Source organism: Rana temporaria, chromosome 6 (assembly GCF_905171775.1).
Source record: "Rana temporaria chromosome 6, aRanTem1.1, whole genome shotgun sequence".
Lineage (NCBI taxonomy): Eukaryota > Metazoa > Chordata > Amphibia > Anura > Ranidae > Rana > Rana temporaria.
Genome location: NC_053494.1, coordinates 154473269 through 154494786, shown reverse-complemented (window position 1 = coordinate 154494786; position 21518 = coordinate 154473269). Strand labels below are relative to the sequence as shown.

At 45.2% G+C, this 21518-nt stretch overlaps 1 protein-coding gene across 1 annotated transcript in view; it reads left to right on the top strand.

Moving 5' to 3' along the window:
- The first annotated feature begins 1240 nt into the window (after positions 1-1240).
- The window catches only part of ITPRID2 (ITPR interacting domain containing 2), a 150657-nt gene continuing 130379 nt past the window's right edge, over positions 1241-21518 (top strand). The window contains exon 1 of the mRNA XM_040357640.1: positions 1241-1604. Within this exon, the coding sequence (XP_040213574.1) occupies positions 1457-1604 (148 nt within the window). The 5' untranslated portion in view covers positions 1241-1456. The remainder of the gene's footprint in view (positions 1605-21518) is intronic.

Genomic DNA, 21518 nt, shown 5'->3' with positions numbered 1-21518 from the left:
GCATGGCGGCCGCATTGTAATTCCCACCTTCTGGAGCTTGCAGAGCCTATGATGCGGTGTCGGCATTGGACCAGTGGAATGTCCATCATAGGCGCTGCAGGCTCCAGAAGGCGGGACCTGCTATGTCACTCGGCTGCGCTCCGGATCTAATCGATCCCCGCTCGGGGGCGGTGATCGGCGCTAATAACAGAATTGTGCATGCCCGAGTCCTGGGACTCTTTGGGGACCCACTCGGGGCTCCAGACCCCCTCAGCCCCCCCCCCTCCCGACGCCACTGATGGTGATGCAAAAACCTAAAAACTTAAAAACCATTAAGTGTACAAAAAACATGCATGTGAAACACACACTAAAATGTGCACTTAAGGGTGTGCTTTGTCCACCCCTGGAGGGGTAGGTCCTCTCCCTGATACCCCTGGGCACAAGGCTCCTTACAGGGACATAGGGTTCCAATGGTCTGCCAATCCAGAATTCCTGGCAGACCCCGTTCTTCTAGGTCCGCCGAAGCTGACCATCAAATACTAGGTCAATGTGATCTCCCCAGGGGCAGGCGAGGAAGAAATGTGAGGGCCACACATCCTACCCCTAGATATCAGGGCAAGTCCGAGGACTCACACCCCTCATCTTAGTGAGAAATAACACACACAAAAGTGAAAGACAAACAGTGGTGAAAAAATAAATAAACATCGGTACATCCCCATGCTGGTGAACACAGCCCTGCACAGTGTACTGTGTTATAAGCCCAGTGTGAATGAGGCCTAAGGGAAGGTTATAACCCGTGTCCCCCATTAGGGAGATCTCCCCTCACTTCCTGATCCCCATAGCTGCAACAGGAAGTGATAGGAAATCCCTGGGAGTCACCAGAACACGGGGCTCTATTGGAAAATTCTCTTCTATTTCTGTTCTGGTGAGCACTCACAATTTGAGGTTTTTCATTCTCAGTGATGGTGGTGTCACCGGGAGAAATAGGAGGTGAATCTCTTTAATGGGGATACAGACAGCAATAAAAGCTGACGGGGGCTCTACTTTATACAAAACTTAAAAAAAAAAAAGCAGAAGAAGAAGTTGTATTTGAATAGTATTTCCCTATCAGGCTGATATGTGTGGCTGTATGAGGTAACACGAGTTTAGGACACACTCTGTATACAATGGACGGGAAGCTATGACTGTATAGGGGTGTATGGGAGGGATGAGCACCACCCAGCGGTGGGCAGGAAGGAGCGCACGTCCGGAGGGAGGCCGGGGATGCCGCCCATAGTATAACCCTGGGAAGGGAAGCGGAGAGAATGTAGCGAGCTGTACACTATTACAAAGTAACTTTTACAGGCATGGAGTGAGCGGGCTGTCCCGGGCTCGGTGTGCGGACTGGTCGGGGCGGGGACGGCGCTCACCGGGCGGACTTGTCTTCTTGTAGGAGAGTTGTGAGGCGGCCGGAGGAGCTCAGTCCAGGGATCGCAGCATGGAGGAGGCTCAGGCCAGGGAATTGGTGGCCAAGAAGAGGATGGCCTGGGCCAAGAGCAGAGATTCATGGCAGGCGTCCGAGGCGGGAGACGAGGTCCCGGGGGACACCGGCAACACCGCCACCAACAAGCCGGGGGACAGAGCAGGTCAGTGTCGGGCTAACCGGGGAACCCTCATCCCTGATAATGGGGGGGAACCCTCACCTCTGGTAATGGGGGGGGGACCCTCACCTCTGATAATGGTGGGGGACCCTCATCTTTGATAATGGGGGGGAACCCTCACCTCTGATAATGGTGGAGACCCTCATCCCTGATAATGGGGGACCCTCACCTCTGATAATGGTGGGGGACCCTCATCTCTGATAATGGGGGGGAACCCTCACCTCTGATAATGGTGGAGACCCTCATCCCTGATAATGGGGGACCCTCACCTCTGATAATGGTGGGGGGACCCTCACCTCTGATAATGTTGGGGGGGGGGACCCTCACCTCTGATAATGATGGGGGGGAACCCTCACCTCTGATAATGGTGGGGGGACCCTCACCTCTGATAATGTTGGGGGGGGGGGGAACCCTCACCTCTGATAATGGGGGGCTATGGAGACCACAGAGGAGACACACGGCGCACATACAGCTCACCATCATTGCAGACAATCTCAGATGATGACCATACACGTATTAATTCCAGGGCTGAGCCCAGAGATCGCTCACTGCCCTTTAATCCCGATCATACACATATCTGTCTCATTTTACAACCTACCATTGGGTCACTACTGTGCCCGGGACTGATTGGTGACGGTCCACCTACCTATCACTACCTGATATTATGGTGACCATCCACATACCCAATCTTTTGGTAACTGTCCACCTACCAGATCTTATAGTAGCTGTACTCCTACCCATCCACATACCCGTTCTTATGGTGCCCATCCACATACCCGTTCTTATGGTGCCCATCCACATACCTGTTCTTATGGTGCCCATCCACATACCTGTTCTTATGGTGCCCATCCACATACCTGTTCTTATGGTGCCCATCCACATACCTGTTCTTATGGTGCCCATCCACATACCCGTTCTTATGGTAGCTGTCCAAATACCTATCACTACCCGATCCCATGGTTGTCATCCACATATCTAAACTGGCCATAGATGGATCAAAATTTGCCCTGTTCAGCAGGGACCAGCCAAATTTCGATCCATGTGTGGGCAGTTAGGTTGTATAGAAGACAAACTTCTGTACAACCAGCCTGTTGGGTTTTTCCCAATCGCTTGTTTCCACCAACTATAGCTGGCAGCATTGATCAGTTTATTCTGACAGCAGGGAGTCTCTTTGTCAGAATACAATAACTCAGCAGGAAAGATTCTCCCATGCACAAAAGTGTGCATGAGGGAATTGGGCCATTTTTTTTTTAATTGAATGGAGAGGAAAAAAAAAATGTATGGGCTGCACGTGATGCATTGATTATTAATCATTCTAGTTCAATATCACGGCCAAATGAAGAGATCGTTGGCTGCCTGTTACCACCAGATCTTGCACATGTCAACATCAATGTTCAAAGAACCAATCCATTCAACGTTATGCTTGAGTCCACAGTTTGTTGAATACCTATCGCAACCAGATCTTATGGCATCCGTCCACGTGCCCATCACGACCAGATCTTATGGTGCCCGTCCACGTGCCTACCCCTACCAGATCTTATGGCGCCCGTCCACATGCCTATCCCGACCAGATCTTATGGTGCCTATCAGGACCAGATCTTATGGTTCCCCTTCCACGTGCCTATCACGACCAGATCTTATGGCGCCCGTTTACGTGCCTATCACGACCAGATCTTATGGCGCCCGTCCACGTGCCTATCACGACTAGATCTTATGGCGCCCGTCCACGTGCCTATCACAACCAGATCTAATGGTGCCTATCACGTCCAGATCTTATGGTGCCCCTCCACGTGCCTATCACGTCCAGATCTTATGGTGCCTATCACGACCAGATCTTATGGTGCCCGTTTACGTGCCTATTACGACCAGATCTTATGGTGCCCGTTTATGTGCCTATCACGACCAGATCTTATATGGTGCCTATTACGACCAGATCTTATGGTGCCCGTTTACGTGCCTATCACGACTAGATCTTATGGCGCCCATCCACGTGCCTATCCTGACCAGATCTTATGGCGCCCGTCCACGTGCCTATCACAACCAGATCTAATGGTGCCTATCACGACCAGATCTTATGGTGCCCCTCCACGTGCCTATCACGACCAGATCTTATGGTGCCCGCTTATGTGCCTATCACAACCAGATCTTATATGGTGCCTATTACGACCAGATCCTATGGTGCCCGTCCACGTGCCTATCACGACCAGATCCTATGGTGCCTGTCCACGTGCCTATCACGACCAGATCCTATGGTGCCCGTCCACGTGCCTATCACCTGATCTTGCACATGATTCATTGATCAGTGAACAAGCTGATTCAATACCGTGGTCAAATCTAGAGATCCATTCAATGTTGTTATGGTTGAGTCCAGAGATTGATCGCCTATCACTACCTGATCTTACCAGTGATCACGGAACAGACTGGATTAATGCGAGGCTGATGAATATTTATCAGTACCTGATTTTATGCTGGCCATATGTAGAATCATTATTATTTTTTATATATGATCATACAGCCAATTGTTTTTAATGTCGGGGATCAAAATACAATCAGTAGCGCAAAAAAGATCAATTGATGTGCCAAACATAACAATCAATCTACTTTCCTCCCACACCTGTCAGAAAAGTTTTGATGCAATCAGTTTTGCCTAAAATTGATAGATGACACAGAGTATGTGTGTTTTTTTTTTTTTTTTGTAATCTGTAGATTTGATCATATTTTCTGATTCTGTGAAGAATCATTCCATTAGATCATTACATGTTTGGCCACCATTACACATATCGCCGTCATTGTCTGGTTCAGTATTCTGGTCAAATCCATAGATTGTTAAATGCTTTTTACAAACTGATCTTTTTCTGTGTATCAATCTCATTGTTCAATATTGTGGTCCAATCCAGAGATTGTTGAATCCTTTTCACTACCTAATTTAATGCATATCACGTTTGTTGTTCAATATTATGGTTAAATCTAGAAATTGTTGACTACCAATCCCTAAGTGGTCTTATATGTATCGGTCTCATTGTAAATATTGTGGTTGAATCCAGAAATTGTTAAATCTTATTACAATCTGATCTTCCATTTAATGATATCATCCAGTCTGGTTCACTATCATGGTGACACGTAGTACTTGTAGAATACCTATCACTACATGATTCGGCACGTATCAATCTTAATGTGCGATGAATCAGTATTGTGGTAAATCTAGTATCCTAGCAGTAGCAGAGTACAAAGCTGCCTCCTAAACACGCATAGATTACCTGTGCAGTGCTCAGCCTGTGGGTTGAGTGAAAGAAATCCTGCAGATTCCTCCATCCACGCTATACAGCAGGAATGCACAAATCTCCCATTGCCAGTGCCAGTATTGTATTCTGACAGATGGCACCAAACAATGACTGTATCTGATTCTTTTTGGCTGAGAATTTTCCACCAGGCTCGTTCAACAATAGTCAATCTGGGAGGTTCTGACAGGGCAACCCATGGGAAGAATTTCAAGCCGATTTAGCTGCAATTGGAGGACATTTGCTGTGTGTGTGGCCAGCTTTAATGCCCCTTTATTGTCTAAAATAATTTATACAAGATTCAAGCTTTTGGGATAACATAGATCCCTTTTGTAAGACTTCATACATTTCTGAAAATTTGTGGTGCACCAAAATAAAAATTACTGAAAATTCTGGATACACTTGGCTGAAACCGAAATTGACGGTTAAAAAAAAAATATATATATATATATATATATATATATATATATATATATATATTTTTTTTTTAAGTAAATGTATTGTAATTGATTTTTCACTTAATATGAATTTTTCGGCCATATCTGCACCTATATTCCACCATCAACACTGTGTGGATAGGAGGGATCCCTTCCGCAGAGCTATTGGGCCAGATCCAGAGAGAGAGTACGCCGGCGTATCTACTGATACACCAGCGTACTTTCAAATAACCCTCGTCGTATCTTTAGTTTGAATCCTCAAACCAAGATACGACGGCATCTGGGTTCGATCCGACAGGCGTACGGCTTTGTACGCCTTCGGATCGTAGATGCAATACTTCGGCGTCCGCTGGGTGGAGTTCGCGTCGTTTTCCGCATCGAGTATGCAAATTAGCTTTTTCCGACGATCCACGAACGTACGCGCGGCCGTCGCATTCTCTTACGTCGTCTCTAGTCGGCTTTTTCTGGCGTATAGTTAAAGCTGCTATTTTGCGGGATATAGATAGACCTGCCATGTTAAAGTATGGCCGTCGTTCCCGCGTCGAAATTTGAATTTATTTAATTTTTTGCGTAAGTCGTCAGTAAATAGGGATGGACGTAAGTCACGTCTAAGTTAAAAAGACGTCGTTGCGACGTCATTTCGCGCAAAGCATGGCGGGAAATTTCGAAACAGAGCATGCGCAGTTCAATCGGTGCGGGGACGCGCTTCATTTAAATGAATCACGCCCCCTAATCGCCGATTTGAATTCCGCCGCCAGAAAAACACTTACGGCGCAAAATCTTCCTGGATTCGACTTAAAGCCAGGTAAGATACGGCGGCGTAGCGTATCTCTGATACGCTGCGCCGATCCATTTCTATGTGGATCTGGCCCATTGTGTTTTCCTGGCGGAGGGGGAGCCGGCCAGTAAAACGCTATGATTATTGGTGGCGACAATAGCCACTGGCAATAATCGCATGAAAAATATGTCAGGCTGGTTGTACCCAATCATGTATGGGCTTGGCTTATCTCTCAGATCAGGATTCCAGGCACAGCTCTCACCTCTGTTGACAGTCCTTTAGAAATGGCCATAAAAGCAATGTCTTTTTTTTTAAATACTTCTATTTCATTGCTGCTGCTTGTAACTCTACGAATAACTTTGTGGTTTTCTGGACCATTATCCTGAAAGCTTAAATATTTCATAATTTTAAGCAGCAGAAAAGCCCCAAAAAATGTGGGCCCCCGGGTGGTTTAAGTCATAATATGCTAGTATGCAGCACATTATGACAGACATGCTTTAAAACTCGCTGTCACCAGTGTCTGTGTTTCCATCTTCACCCGGTCTTCCTTCCGAGTTCATGCTCTCTGACAGTTTGTGCCAGCCGCGATGACGTTACTCCTGCGCATGGGCACAGGAGTCATGGTCACAGCGCACCACTCTCTGTGGATACTCCAGGCTGCTACAAATGTGAATATATCCTAAAAGGTACACGTACCTACAGGTAAGCCGCATTATAGGCATATCTGTAGTGACAGATAACAAAGTGGAGTTTACTACCACTTTAAAGCAGAACTAAACCTGACTTTTGAACAGGCAGCTTTTTATTGCAGAAGAGGCATGCTATGTTCTTTCTGCAGTGCCACACTCACCTACCTGCTTTCAGTCTTCTATTGAGTATACGCTGAGCTCCGCATGTATTCCTGACGATCTCTGGTTGTGTCAGAATGACTGACTCCTGTACGCATACTAGCGAATCAAGAGGCCAAACCCTCGGCACCGCAAAGTAGCCCGGGAGAGCTTGACAGCAGCCAGTAAGGGATTTAAATGCCTCGCCTTCCTTCCAGTGATGAGTATTTTTGGGAGTTTAGTTTAGGCCCCTTTCACACAAACTTTCCCGTCAGATCCGCCTGATCAGAGCTTTTATTCACTCCTATGGAGCGGCAGATGTCAGCAGTGACATGTCCACTGACACCCGCTGCTATCCGATCCCATCTGTGAAATCCAGATGGATGGTGACCCTATTTTCCATCCGTTTGGCAGATCGGATGAAAACAGACAGGCGGTCTGGAGGAGAGCGGGACTCTGACATGTCCGTCTTTGCCCAGTGAGCGGAAATGGACCTGTCATCCGCCTACTCAGTGGGGATCAGTGGAGCGATTTCCCTCACTGAGTACACATGAGTCCGCTGGGTGGACCGCCTGTGTGAAAGGACCCTTACAGGGGAAGATTTACAAAGACTAGTACACTTAGAATCTGGTGCAGCTGTGCATGGTAACCAATCGGCTTCTATCTTCAGCTTTGAGAATAAAATCTGGAAGCTGATTGGTTCCTATGCAGTTTTAGTAAATAACCCCCTAAGTTATCAAACAAAGGGCATCGCTTATAACCTTCTCAATTTTTCAAATCTAGTGATAATTATCATCATTTTGTCTTCCATGTATCACTGTTGCATCAATTGATTGTTTCAATCAAATCAAATCTAGTCCAATCTTGTTTAGTTCTCAATCGATCTTTTTTGCTTTTGACCCATGGGTCAAATTTAAGGCCAAACATGATCTGGAAATTCAAAGTTTTCAACTCAGTTTATGGCACATGGACCGATCGAGCATCAGCAATCAAGACCGATCTGAAAATGCTCTTGATTTTGTTTTATTTTTTCAATGACTGTTTGACATTAGAAAAGGCTCTTTCGTAGGGCTTTTGTTGTCAAGACGCTGCTTTTTTTTATTTTTTTTATTTTTTTTTTATTTTTTTAACACAGCAATGCTTACATGAGTTTGAACACAAATGGGTGTGTTTGACCAGTATTGCTTGCAATGGAAATGCATTGCAAGGAGATGCACTGCGTATTCTTGGACCAAGCATATGTCAGCCTCAGAATGGTCACCCACATTACACCATTAAAGTGAGCTGGAAGTGTGTGTGTGCCGAAGTGGGCTTCAAACACAGGAAAACAATGTCCATCTACATGGGTTATAATGCCGGCACATACTGTAAATCCCAATGGTGTTGCATGATGAATCAATTATTTTATGTCCATGTGCTGGTATGTCCGTTTCTCAGTAACTGGTGATTCAGTCCTGTTGTCTGTGGATATTTGCTCAAGGAGTCATTTATTTTTCTTACCAATAGTTCAGGATGCTAATTTAAATTTAACCAAATGCTCTGGGCGTTTAGCTGTGGTGTGACCAATCATGCCTCAGGTACGGCTGCCAGCAGCACGATTCAGATCCAATGTATTCAGGGATGTCTGCTTGGAACACAGAATACCTACATTCTGGGCACATGTCTTTAGATGCGTATAAATCTAAACACAAATACCACTCAGTACAGTATCCAGCTGCAGTGTATTTCAGCCTGTCATTGTCATAGACTTTGATAGGCTGCAAGCAGCGGGGTTGGACTTGGCACCTGTCCCTCCTCGACTCAGGAAAATGCTGGAATTGGATGCACTGGGGATAAGCTGTCAGTGTCCACGGGACCTTAGGGCTCCTGGCTCTCTAGCCTAAAGTCTCGGGACCTTAGGGCTCCTGGCTCTCTAGCCTAAAGTGGATGTAAACCCGCTCTCATCCTTCCTTTCTAAACTACTGCCATAGTGCTGATCTATAAGGATACACATGCCTCCTGCATGTATCATTACCTGTCAAATGTCTCCCCTCTGTCTGTTATAAGAACTGAAAAACTGCAGATTCTGTGGGTGGATCTGTTGTATGGAGCTCGGTGGGTGGAGTTGTGATGTCAGTAGACTCCCCGCCCACCTCTACACTCCCCTTGTCAACATGCATTTTTTCCTATGTATTCATTACACTGAATTCTGGTATGATCACTAACATCCAGTCAAAATCCAGAAAAGTAACCACATGACTTCAGAAAAGGAGTGGGGGTGGAAATGAAAAAATAATGCCTGTCTCTGGGCTAGTGCATGAGAAATGTAAATAACCTGTCACTCACAGCAAGGGGGTGGAATGGACTAAGGTTTTTCTCTGTAAGTCCGTTTGATTCCACTAAACAATAAAAGAGGATTGCTCAGAGCTGGATTAACTCTATCTAGCAAGACTGGGCACAGATGATAGGAAATCTTATACTGTACATTGTGACATCCACTTTAAAGTCTCGGGACCTTGGGGCTCCTGGCTCTCTAGCCTAAAGTAAATGCATTGGCTTGCTCTGTATGAATCCAGTACAAAACTCGCATTGATGCATGCCAGGTGCTCTTAGTAGCGTGAAGCAGTTACAGAATTGTTTATACCGGATCGTTTTATCCAAAATGATTTGTCAAACGCTTTATGCGCTTTCATAAATTATAAAGGTAGATGTTTGACCCACTGCCACCCCTGGAAATAGGTGTAATGTAATGGTTATACCTTTTTAATGACTCAAGTTATAGGTTTGTGATCTGATGCAATATTTTTCAGTGCTTGGTTGATAAAAATAGTACCAGCTTCTTTCTAAATGAGGAAGAGGAACAAAACAAAAAAAAAACATGCAATATAAAGCTGTTGTGTATTGCGTGCAAACAGTGATCATTCTAACCCCTGACATAAAACAGAGAGCATGGAGGTAATTAAAGCCAGCCATACATGGATCGAAGTTTGTCTGGCTCAGTAGGGAGTGGCCAAATTTCAATCTATCTATATATATATATATATATATATATATATATATATATATATGTATGTGAAGGGTGGTTGTACAGAAGTCTATTTACTGAATGACTTTTTTTACAACTACCCCATGAAAAATAAGCAGCGCTGCCGGGAGTGCTGATCAGTGTACTATGATGCCAGGGAAGGCTCACCAGAATACAAAGGCACAGCGGGAGGATTCCTCCATCCACCTTAAATGGGTGAGGTAATCAAGCCCCTTCTCTTTTTTTTTTTTTTTTTTTTTTTTTTTTTTTTTAAATCTATGGCCAGCTAACTAACAAAGGGTCAGCAAAAAGTCCCCCCTTCCCCCCACTCCGGGCCGCTTTTCAGAGTGATGGCAATGACGGCTGCCAGTGTACGCTAGCCCATGGGCCACCAGGCAATTTCATTTGGCCTCTTGCACCTCTTCTGTAGCTGTGGCACCCCCTCATCTCCATCCCCCACCTTGCAGTCAGCAGTACTCCTCTGCCAGATCCTGCGTTTCTCTATGCACCCACAGATAGGCTCCTCTATTTCCCCCGTCTAAGCCAGTGCATTGTTGGTTCACTTACCTTTTCCTTCGATTTCCCTTCTAAATGTTTTTTTTTCTTTGTCTGGATTTCTCACTTCCTGTTCCTCCTCAGTTAGCTGTTCAGTAAGCTGTTCTGGCTGACTAAACACCGCTCGGATGATGGTGTGAAGTTTACTGAGGAGAAACGGGAAGTGAGAAATTCAATGAAATTTTTTTTTTCTTAGAAGGGATATTGAAGGAAAAGGTAAGTGAACCAACAATTCACTAGCTTAAAGGAACCTATTTAGAAAGTAAAAACAAACCTTTGCAACCCCTTTAAGAAAGACTGGTTGATAAGGGGGATAAAAGAGTGCACAATTTGGTGCAGCTCTGCATAGAAACCAATCAGCTTCCAGGTTTTTAGGCCAGGTTCACACTAGTCCGACAAACGCTCCGACATTGGGAGCTCATGTCGCATGACGTGTGAAAATGAATGTTTCCCTATGGGAGCTGTCTTAACTGGTCCGACACATGTCGGAGCGACTTTGCAAATGCTCTCTGTACTACTTTGGTCCGACTTTGATCCTACTTCACTCCATTGAATATCATTGAAGTCGGATCAAAGTCGGAACGCAGTCTTGCACGCTCCGACTTTGGCATGCGACTTGTACTCTGCTGATCTTGAGGCGGAATTCCATGCCAAATTTTAACAAAAAAAACGGCATGGGTTTCCCCTCCAAGAGCATACAGGGTCCATGGGTCTGGTGCGGATTTAAAGGGGAACCCCCTACGCCGAAAAAATGGCGTGGGGGTCCCCCAAAATCCATACCAGACCTGTACCCAAGCAGCAGCCCGTCAGGTCAGGAAAGGGGGTGGGGACGAGGGAGTGCCCCCTCCCTCCTTAACCGTGCCAGGCCGCATGCCCTCAACATGAGGAGGTAGGTGCTCTGGGGCAGGGGGGCGCCCTGCGGCCCCCCCACCCCAAGGCACCCTGCCCCCATGTTGATGAGGACAGGGCCTCTTCCCGACAACCCTGGCCGTTGGTCGGAGTATGCGGGGGTGGGGGGCTTATTGGAATCTGGGAGCCCCCTTTAAGATAATATTTTATTAGTCAGCTCCGGGGGTCTTCTTCCGACTTCTCCACTCTCCGGGGGTCTTCTTCTGACTTTGGGGGTCTTCTTCCATCTTCCATCTTCTCCGCTCTCTTCTTCTGTTCTCTGCGCTCCCCGGTTCTTCTCCCGCTCTCTGGTGCATTCTTCGGGGCTGGCGGTCGCTATCTTCTTTGTAGCTCTCTTACTAGCGGCAGCCAGCCGGGTCTTCTTCCGTCGCCTTCTTCTTCCCTTTTCATTTCTTCCGGTGTTGACTCCCACTGTAATGCCGGATGCGCGGCTCGCACCGATTTATATAGGCCTCTTATAACGTCACAGTCCCAGAATGCTCTGGGTGGTGACTGATATTGGCAGGGATCCAATGTCGGACTTCAAGACGCAGGGCAAAGTCGGATCAAAGTAGTATCCTGTTCATGAAAGTCGGATGGATTTAGGACCAATGTAGGATCAATGTCGCAGAGCAAAGTAGGATGAAGGTCTTGTAGTATAGTGTGAACCCAGCTTAAGGCGGCCATACACGGTTCGAATTTCGAAATAATTTTCTTTCCAAAATCGTATCAAAGAATTTAGTTAGTGCATCAACAGCCGATTTTCGTGCGGCAAACTAATTTGAGAAATCCGACATGTTGGAAATTTTTTGAAAAACAAACGATTTTCTGATCAATGATGGGAGAATCGTTCGAGAAATGTAATAGAAAAAAAAATGCGCATGTGCAAGAAAAGAATATTCCCGGAGAGAAACGAATATTCCCGGCAACATGAAAGTTTGGTCGGCCGAATTTCGAAAATCAATGGTGGCATCATCTGATCACAAAAAGAACAAACTTTCTGATTTTGAAAATAAAATTTGTTCGAAATTCGACCGTGTATAGCCTGCTTTAGCTAAACAAGCTGAAGCTAGAAGCTGATTGGTTACCATGCACAGCTGCACCAGATTTTGCATTCTCCAGTTTTCGTAAATCAACCGCAAAGTTTGTTGAAAATACCTCTCAAATTCGAGGAAGTATGCAAACTCCTTTGAATTTCGGCATTGAAGTGCTATGACGTTGTAATGATTTTACAACAGTTTTTTTTTTTTTTTTGGCTTTTTTTTTTTTTTTTCAATGTAGCTTTAAAATGATACACAATACTAATATATGTACACAATCTTTTGTTCTACAAACATTTAATATGTAATGAAATTTTACAGAAGATTAGCTAAAGAGTTGGCACAGCAGGATCACCCGCCTGCTTTGCAGCTCCCTTTGTCTGGTAAGGAATGAGTCACTGCTGTGAGGACTCCTATTGAGTTCTGTAAGGCCGCATTCACACGGGCAATAGGACTCTTACCGGGAAGTTATGTGCAAACAAACAAATGGTCCGGTGTTGCTGCTATTCAGCAAACGGTTATGCTCGGTTCTGGACTCTTACAGGTTTGAACGCTCACAAATTGGAACTTAACTAGTCGGCGCTTCTGTGGATTGCATATCTGACCACACACCAACTGGCTGCAGCTGTTTGATCAGTTTCTATGTGGTCATAGCAAAAAGTGCTGCTGCCTCTGAATGCAGCACCCCGATTCATTCATTTGAATACCGTAAGTCCTAGTGTGTGGTGTATCTTTTTTGTTTTTAGCACAGCTAAAAGCTGATGTAGCAGAGTATGTTAAAAAGGATATTGGAGCTCCATCTACTGGTTAGATGGAAGACTACAAACATGCAATATTTCACGTTTACATGACTAAAAATAAAGAATATTATTTTTATCTTCTAGAATAAATAGAAAATATGCGCAAGTTCAATATACATTCCTTTTAACATTAAAAACAATTGCCACATGAACCTGCTACATAGATGGCATTTTGCAGCACCAGTGATTACACCGTTTGTTTTGTTTTGTCACAGTTTGTGTAGGTTACAGATGTTTTATCCCTGTTATTTGGCGAAGATTTGAACTGTTTGTTTATCCTGGCTTAGATGATTTTGTCCCTTGACAATTCTCCCTTGATTCCATTGTACGTTGCAGTGTAATTATGCAGGACAATCTTGTGTGCTTACATGAGCAGAAACAGGCCGGTGTAGTAGTTTGTGTGACACGGAGCAATTAGAGTACAGAAATACAGGACTGACTGTCTTAATGTAGACATGTGTAATAAGGTCATTGAGACAAAGTGTACGGAAGTGGATTGCAACATGTTTCGACTAGTCAAATGACTCAATGTAGGTTGTGAGTAGCTACGTAGCAGTGTAGGGAGAGCTGACACACAAGGGCTTGTCGGAGAAGTTAGGAGCCGGGTGCAGTAGTCATAGCAACAAAGCTGAAAATTGTGGGTGCGGGCAGTCAGGCAGCTTCTGTACCGTAAAGGTTTGGTAATGAGAACGTCCTCTTCACATAGAAAATACCCTTCATCTGATAATGGTCAAGAAACCAGGCAAGTATGCTCTTCCACCCAGGTTAGTCTGAATGTGTGCTGGCATGTAAAAATGAATACATTTATATAATATGTAGGTTGATTAGGCTATCAAATAGAAACTTGCTATACATGGGGCCCACTCACATCTGTAAACTGCTGTACTGTATGGTAGAATTAATACCATATAGCAGTGCTTTATTGTTACAGATTCTAGTGGCCATTAAAGTGTTCCTAAAGCCACAACAGTTAAATCAGTCTGTATATGCAGTAAAGCCTGCTTGTTATACTCTGGAAACTAAGGGGTTCATCCTCTGCTGTTTGATCCTCCCCTTCTTCCACTGTCCCCAATCCATCTGCTGATAGAACACAGCCTTGGAGGCACTCTGCACATGCTCACATTGGTGTGTATTGCTAGAGACTTATTTTTTTATTTATTTTCCTTGGAAGGGTGCATGTGATCAGCACAAGGCCAATCCGCACTTTCCAGACAGAAGATCAGGGTTTCATGCAGCCTCTTAGGACAGTCAGAGTAGAATGAAAACTCCTCCTACAACCAGACATTGATAGAAGTCACATGACTCCTATATACTGCTGATGAGAAAAGGTATTTAGCTGTTTATTTACTAAAATAATTGCATTTCCATGTCCTGTGTACTGTGGGAGACCAAATATAGTAAATACAGGGTCCTGGGTTTAGTAACACTTTAAGTTGAGTTACTGTAACAGTTCATTCAAAATGAAAGGCGAACTTGAAGAGAAGATGAACTCTTAAAACTGTCCAAAAAAGGCAGACAGCTGATCTTTCCTCATTACTGACTCCGCATGCCTTGTTGTGAATGGTGTCTCTATGTGGAGGTGGTCATCTTGGTAATGGTGTCTCTATGTGGAGGTGGTCATCTTGGTAATGGTGTCTCTATGTGGAGGTGGCCATCTTGGTAATGGTGTCTCTATGTGGAGGTGGCCATCTTGGTAATGGTGTCTCTATGTGGAGGTGGCCATCTTGGTAATGGTGTCTCTATGTGGAGGCGGTCATCTTGGTAATGGTGTCTCTATGTGGAGGTGGTCATCTTGGTAGAGGCACAGGACTTTGTTTCCTTAGGCCACTAGCAAGGAGAAGCTGTTGTGGGTAGCACAGTGGTGACCAGGGATAGGACAAAGGGTGGGCAGAATGGGTGGCTGCACCAGGCACAGTGAAGTAAGGGGACAAAGTATAAACACAGGGTGGTACAGTTTTAGATCCTTGCGCTTGATGACCCTGTCCCGGTACTGGTGGTGACCTTGCCTAATCTTTTAACCTAATCAGCCAAGCGACGGTACCTTAGATCTCGCTCTATAGATATACAAGCTTTGTGGCTGTAGGAGTTCTCAGGCTCCCTCACATACCAGGAAGTGCACTGCTGTTTTATTTTTTTCCCAAGAAATTCCAGACAATTCCACCTTTTTGGTCTGGGCCAGAATGCTATCCTCCGCTGTTTGATGCTTATGTCCTGAATTCCAGGAGGCTTTAGGGCCATGTGTAATCTACTGCACATGTGCAGTGAAACGTCATCAGGAGGCTAGCTACTAAAACCCAGAGGAGAGACGCACAGCTCACACATTATTTTTAGTGCACATTATTAGCATTATATCAGCTAGCATATTGGAGGTTATCAAATCATCCCACAGCTTCACTCCCTCTCCTTCATCAGCCATGGAAGCCGCCACCAGGGCCGGACTTACCATTGGCCTTGACTGGGCTCAAGCCCAGGGGCCCCACCCAATAGGGGGCCCCCTTTAAAAAAAAAAAAAAAAAAAAAAAAAATTTTTTTTTTTTTTTTTTTTTAGGGGTCCGGAGGCCCCCAGGGCCCCGGACGGCAACCCCCCTTTTTTTTATTTATTTTTTGTAAAAAAAAGTTTTTTTTATATATTTTTTATTTTTATATATATAATATAATATATATATATATATATATATATATTATTTTTTTTTATTATTATTAAAGGGCCCAGGGGTCTCCAGGGCCCCCGGATGGCAACCCACCTTTTTTATTTTTTTATAAAAAAAAATACATTTTTTCATATATATATATATATATTTTTTTTTTTATTAAAGGGCTCAGAGGTCCCCAGGGCCCCATGTGGCAACCCCCCCTTTTTTTATTTTTTTTATAAATGTTTATTTTTTTATTTTTTTTTATAAATGTTTATTTTTTTATTTTTTTTTATAAATGTTTATTTTTTTATTTTTTTTTAAAAGGCCCAGAGGTCCCCCGGGTTTGGCAACCTCCCTTTTTTTATGTATTTTTTTATAAATGTTTTTTTTTATTATTATTAAAGGGCCCAGAGGTTTATTTTTTCTTTTTATTAAAAGGCCCAGAGGTCCCCAGGGCCCCGGATGGCTACATATATTTATATATATTTGTTTTCTTCTTTATTTCTTCTTTTTTTTGTAAAGGCCCCCCCGCTTCTCAATTTCAGGCGGCAGCACCCCCACCCCCCCTAGGTTCTCTGCTTCAGGGGGCCCATGCCTTAAGCTGTGCAAGGGGCCCCAAAGTTCCTGATGGCGCATACCTCCCAACACGCACGGATTCTGTGGGACTTTCCCGCACAGACAGCTTCTTCCCGCAGTCCCGCAAAAGGGTTAATTTTCCCGCACTGCAAGAGGAGGAGGCAGCACGGAAGCAGGAGGAACCGGAGCGGTGTGTGGAGGACTGTGGCTGCTGAAGGGAAGAAAGCCGACAGCCGGGCTAATGACAGTCTGTGGCCCCGGCTGTTGGCACAGGTGAGAGGCACTCCCCCCCTCAACAACTGCAAAATCCCCCCCCCCGCTCAACAACTTTAATGCGCTCCCCCCCGCTCAACAACTTCAATTCGCCCCCCCCCCCGCTCAACAACTTCGATCCCCCCCAATTCTCGGCTCCAGGGGGCCCCTTCAACACTCAAGCCCAGGGGCCCCCACCACCCTAAGTCCTGCCCTGGCCGCCACCAATGCACACTACCATACATCGCCCACATACTTTGCAGCATGGTGACATGCATAGGACTTGGCTCCCATGGTGGATGCAGGAAAGAGAGTGATGGTCTCTGATACAAGGTGAGTGCTTCAGCGGAGATCGGCACTAGCTGGGAGATGCTGATGGTGAGATGATATGATACACTCCAGTATACTTGCTGGTATTGTGCTCTGGTACACTGAAAAACCCTGAGCTTTACTTCCTCTTCCTCTCTGGCCAAAGATGATGCATGGGTGGTAGGAAATAAAATCACTCTGGAATATCTCCCGCTGCACTATTGTATTTTGTCAGTGGGCGTCACTGGGAACATTCCCAGTCTATAATCACTGGCAGTAACGGCATGAAAAAATTTGACATGCTGGTTGTACCCAAGTTGATCAATTAACTTGGTTACAATCTGCTTTGCCCATACATGGGTCAAAATTTGTCCAGTCCGCGCTGAAATGGCTTGTTTCAATCCACGTATCCATGCTGGCTTACGGCATATTCAGTTCATCAAAGCTAGGTGGTAAAGTATTGACAATAATCACATTGTACCCAGGTTGCTCAGGTAATTTGGGTACAATCAACCTGCCCATACATGGCTCGAATTTCTACTAGCCGAGATTTGAATAGTCTATGGCTGGCTTTAGTTTAGATGTAGAACCTGGAGGTTACATTTCTTGTAAGGAGGGGATATTCCGTGTAAAATGTGGGGATTTTTATAGAATTTTGGGTCAGGATAACTGCCAGGGAAGTAGCCTTTTTAAAAGAAATGATAGCCTGGCATGCCCAGTTTATTTTAGCCATTGCTGTGATTGGTCTAAAAAGAGAAATGCTGAAATGTGATTGGTCTAAAAAGAGAAATGCTGAAATGTGATTGGTGTACTTTTTTGCTGTCTGTAAACTTTTGAATATCTATTGTGTTCTAAACTCCTGATAACTTTCTCCTGAAAGCAGCAAATATCTTTATAGCTTATAAGTTTCATGTGGTAGTTTTTTTCCTCTATAATGCAGTTTGTTTGTTTTATCGTGTGTGTGTGGTGTACTTTGACTTGAACTTTTCTTCTTCCTGTGAATAGGTTTAGCGTTTTTTTTTTTTTTTTTTGGATGAGAACAGATTCTAGAAAGAAAGCTCCGCAGGAATGTTATGCAACTTTAACTGTAGAATTCACTTAGAGGATTTAAGCCTGGGACTTGTGACTCCCCCTACTTCCCTCCCTCCCCTTTGTCCTTTTTCTGTGGTTTTCTGCAAGTTGAGATAAACACAATACAATACATGGACTGTACAGCACCTTGCATGGCCTGCTTGTCTGATGCCTCATTTGGATGTCCGTTGATAATGGATGAAGCAAAGGTCACCTTCAGATGAGGCTCTGTATATACTATCTTTTGTGTTCTTCTCCTACAATACAAGAAGATGCTTGGCTAACTTCTCCAGTGTAAAAAAGGCCTGTCTGCTATACAATGGGACAAAAACATTATGAGCTAGATTCACGTAGCTCAGCGTATAGTTGTGCTGGCGTAGCACATCTCATATGCGCTACGCCGGCGTAAAATTGGGCGCCCAGACCATTATTCACAAAGGTCTGGCCCCGTACGTTGCGCCGGCGTAGTGTAACTAGGCAGGCGTAAGCCTGCCTAATTCAAATGTGGAAGGTAGTGGGCGTGTTGTATTCAAAATAGCTGTGACCCCATGTACATTTTTCCACTAATGATCCGCGCATGCGTGGGCATTCCCAGTCACGTCGCATATACTCCCTAAGATACGTCGGCTCAATGCTTTCGACGTGAACGTAACCTACGCACAGCCCCATTCACGTACCACTTACGTAAACAACGTAAAATTTGACGGCTGTTCCCGACGTCCATACTTTAACATTGACTGCGCCTCATATAGCAGGGGTAACGTTACGCCGGACGTAAGCCTTACGTAAACGGCGTAGCGGGCGCAAGTATGTTCGTGAATCGGCGTATCTAGGTCATTTACATATTCTACTCGTAAATCTACGGAAGCGCCCCTAGCGGCCAGCGTAAATATGCACCCTAGATACGACGGCGTACTAACACTTACGTCGGTTGGAGGAACCTGAAATTCAGGCGTATCTAGCTCGGTGAATAGCACGCATAGATACGACGGCACATCTTTCTACTTACGCGGCGTATCTATAGATGCGCCGACGTAAAATAATGCTGAATCTAGCTCTATGTATTCTATATGATGTTGGCAAAGTTGTGTTTGCAAAGTGACTGATCATTGTGTGTGTTTTTTATATATATATATACCGTATTTGCCGGTGTATAAGGCCGACCGGGCGTATAAGACAACCCCCTAATTTTACAGTTTTTTTTAACTACTTGGTAACCGCCCTATAGCCGAAATACGGCTACAAGGCGGTTCCCTAACTCTAGGAGGGCGTCAATATACGTCCTCCCAGAGAGTCACAATTGCGCGCCCGTGCGGGCGCGCACACGCGATCACCGGCGCTCGGCGGGTCCACGGGACCCGCAGCAACACGGATCGCGGTAAGGAGCCAATGGAAGCGGCTCCTTACCACGTGATCGCGCCGTCCAATGACGGCGCGATCACTTGTAAACAAACCGGCGTCATGTAATGACGCCGGTTCCTCCCTCTCCTCTCTGTACCGTTCGGTACAGTGTGAGAGGAGAGGGAGGGGGGGGGATCGGGCGGCAGCAGCAGCTGCCGCACTGTGGGCTGGATCTGTGACAATTGCAGTCACAGATCCAGCCATCCCTGCGCAATACTCTGCAAAATAAAAATAATGATGAGTGCAATACTCTGCAATACCCCACCCCATACTCTGCAATACCCCACCCCATACTCTGCAATACCCCACCCCATACTCTGCAATACCCACCCCCCCCCCATACTCTGCAATACCCACCCCCCCATACTCTGCAATACCCACCCATACTCTGCAATACCCCCCCATACTCTGCAATACCCCCCCCATACTCTGCAATACCCCCCCCATACTCTGCAATACCCCCCCCATACTCTGCAATACCCCCCCCCATACTCTGCAATACCCCCCCCCATACTCTGCAATACCCCCCCCATACTCTGCAATACCCCCCCCATACTCTGCAATACCCCCCCCATACTCTGCAATACCCCCCCCATACTCTGCAATACCCCCCCCATACTCTGCAATACCCCCCCATACTCTGCAATCCCCCCCCCATACTCTGCAATCCCCCCCCCATACTCTGCAATCCCCCCCCCATACTCTGCAATACCCCCCCATACTCTGCAATACCCCTCCCCCCATACTCTGCAATACCCCCCCATACTCTGCAATACCCCCCCCATACTCTGCAATACCCCCCCCCATACTCTGCAATACCCCCCCCCCATACTCTGCAATACCCCCCCCCCATACTCTGCAATACCCCCCCCATACTCTGCAATACCCCCCCCCCCCATACTCTGCAATACCCCCCCCATACTCTGCAATACCCCCCCCCCCATACTCTGCAATACCCCCCCCCCCATACTCTGCAATACCCCCCCCCATACTCTGCAATACCCCCCCAATACTCCGCAATACCCTCAATACTCCAATACCTTGCAATACGTCGCCTATGGGGATTTTTAAGTAGCAACGTTTGGCGCAATTTCACGAGCGTGTGCAATTTTGAAGGGTGACATGTTGGGTATCTATTTACTCGGCGTAACTTCATCTTTCATATTATGCAAAAACATTGGGCTAACTTTACTGTTTTGTTTTTTTTTAAGCACAAAACTGTTTTTTTTTTAAAAACACGCGTTCAAAAAATTGCTGCGAAAATACCGTGCAAGATAAAAAGTTGCAACAACCGCCATTGTATTCTCTAGGGTCTTTGAAAAAAAAGCATATATAATGTTTTGGGTTTCTATGTAATTTTTTAGCAAATAAATGATGATTTTTACATGTAGGAGAGAAATGTCAAAATTGGCCTGGGTGCTCCAGAACGCCTGATGGTGTTCCCTGCATGTTGGGCCTCTCTATGTGGCCACGCTGTGTAAAAGTCGCACACATGTGGTATCGCTATACTCGGGAGGAATAGCAGAATGTGTTTTGGGGTGTAATTTGTAGTATGCATATGCTGTGTGTGAGAAATAACCTGCTAATATGACAGAAACTAGATTTTTTTTTTTTTTTTACAGAATTTTCAGTCTTTTTTTTTCTTTTATAGCGCAAAAAATAAAAACCGCAGAGGTGATCAAATACCACCAAAAGAAAGCTCTATTTGTGGGAAAAAAAGGACAAAAATTTCAGATGGGTACAATGTTGTATGACTGAGTAATTGTCATTCAAATTGTGAGAGCACCGAAAGCTGAAAATTGGTCTGGTGATTAAGGGGGTTTTCGTGCCCAGTGGTCAAGTGGTTAAAATATTTTTTGCTTGTACTCACCGTATAAGACGACCCCCCTTCCGAGGCTTCCGACACTTCATATTTCTTCCTTCTGGAGCCATATTCTTCTTCATTCTTCTTCATTCTTGCTGGAGTTGGAGCCAATCACCACGAGCAATGTATAAAATTAAAGGAACATTTTTAAAACATATCAGATCTCAACGGGAAAAAATCTCA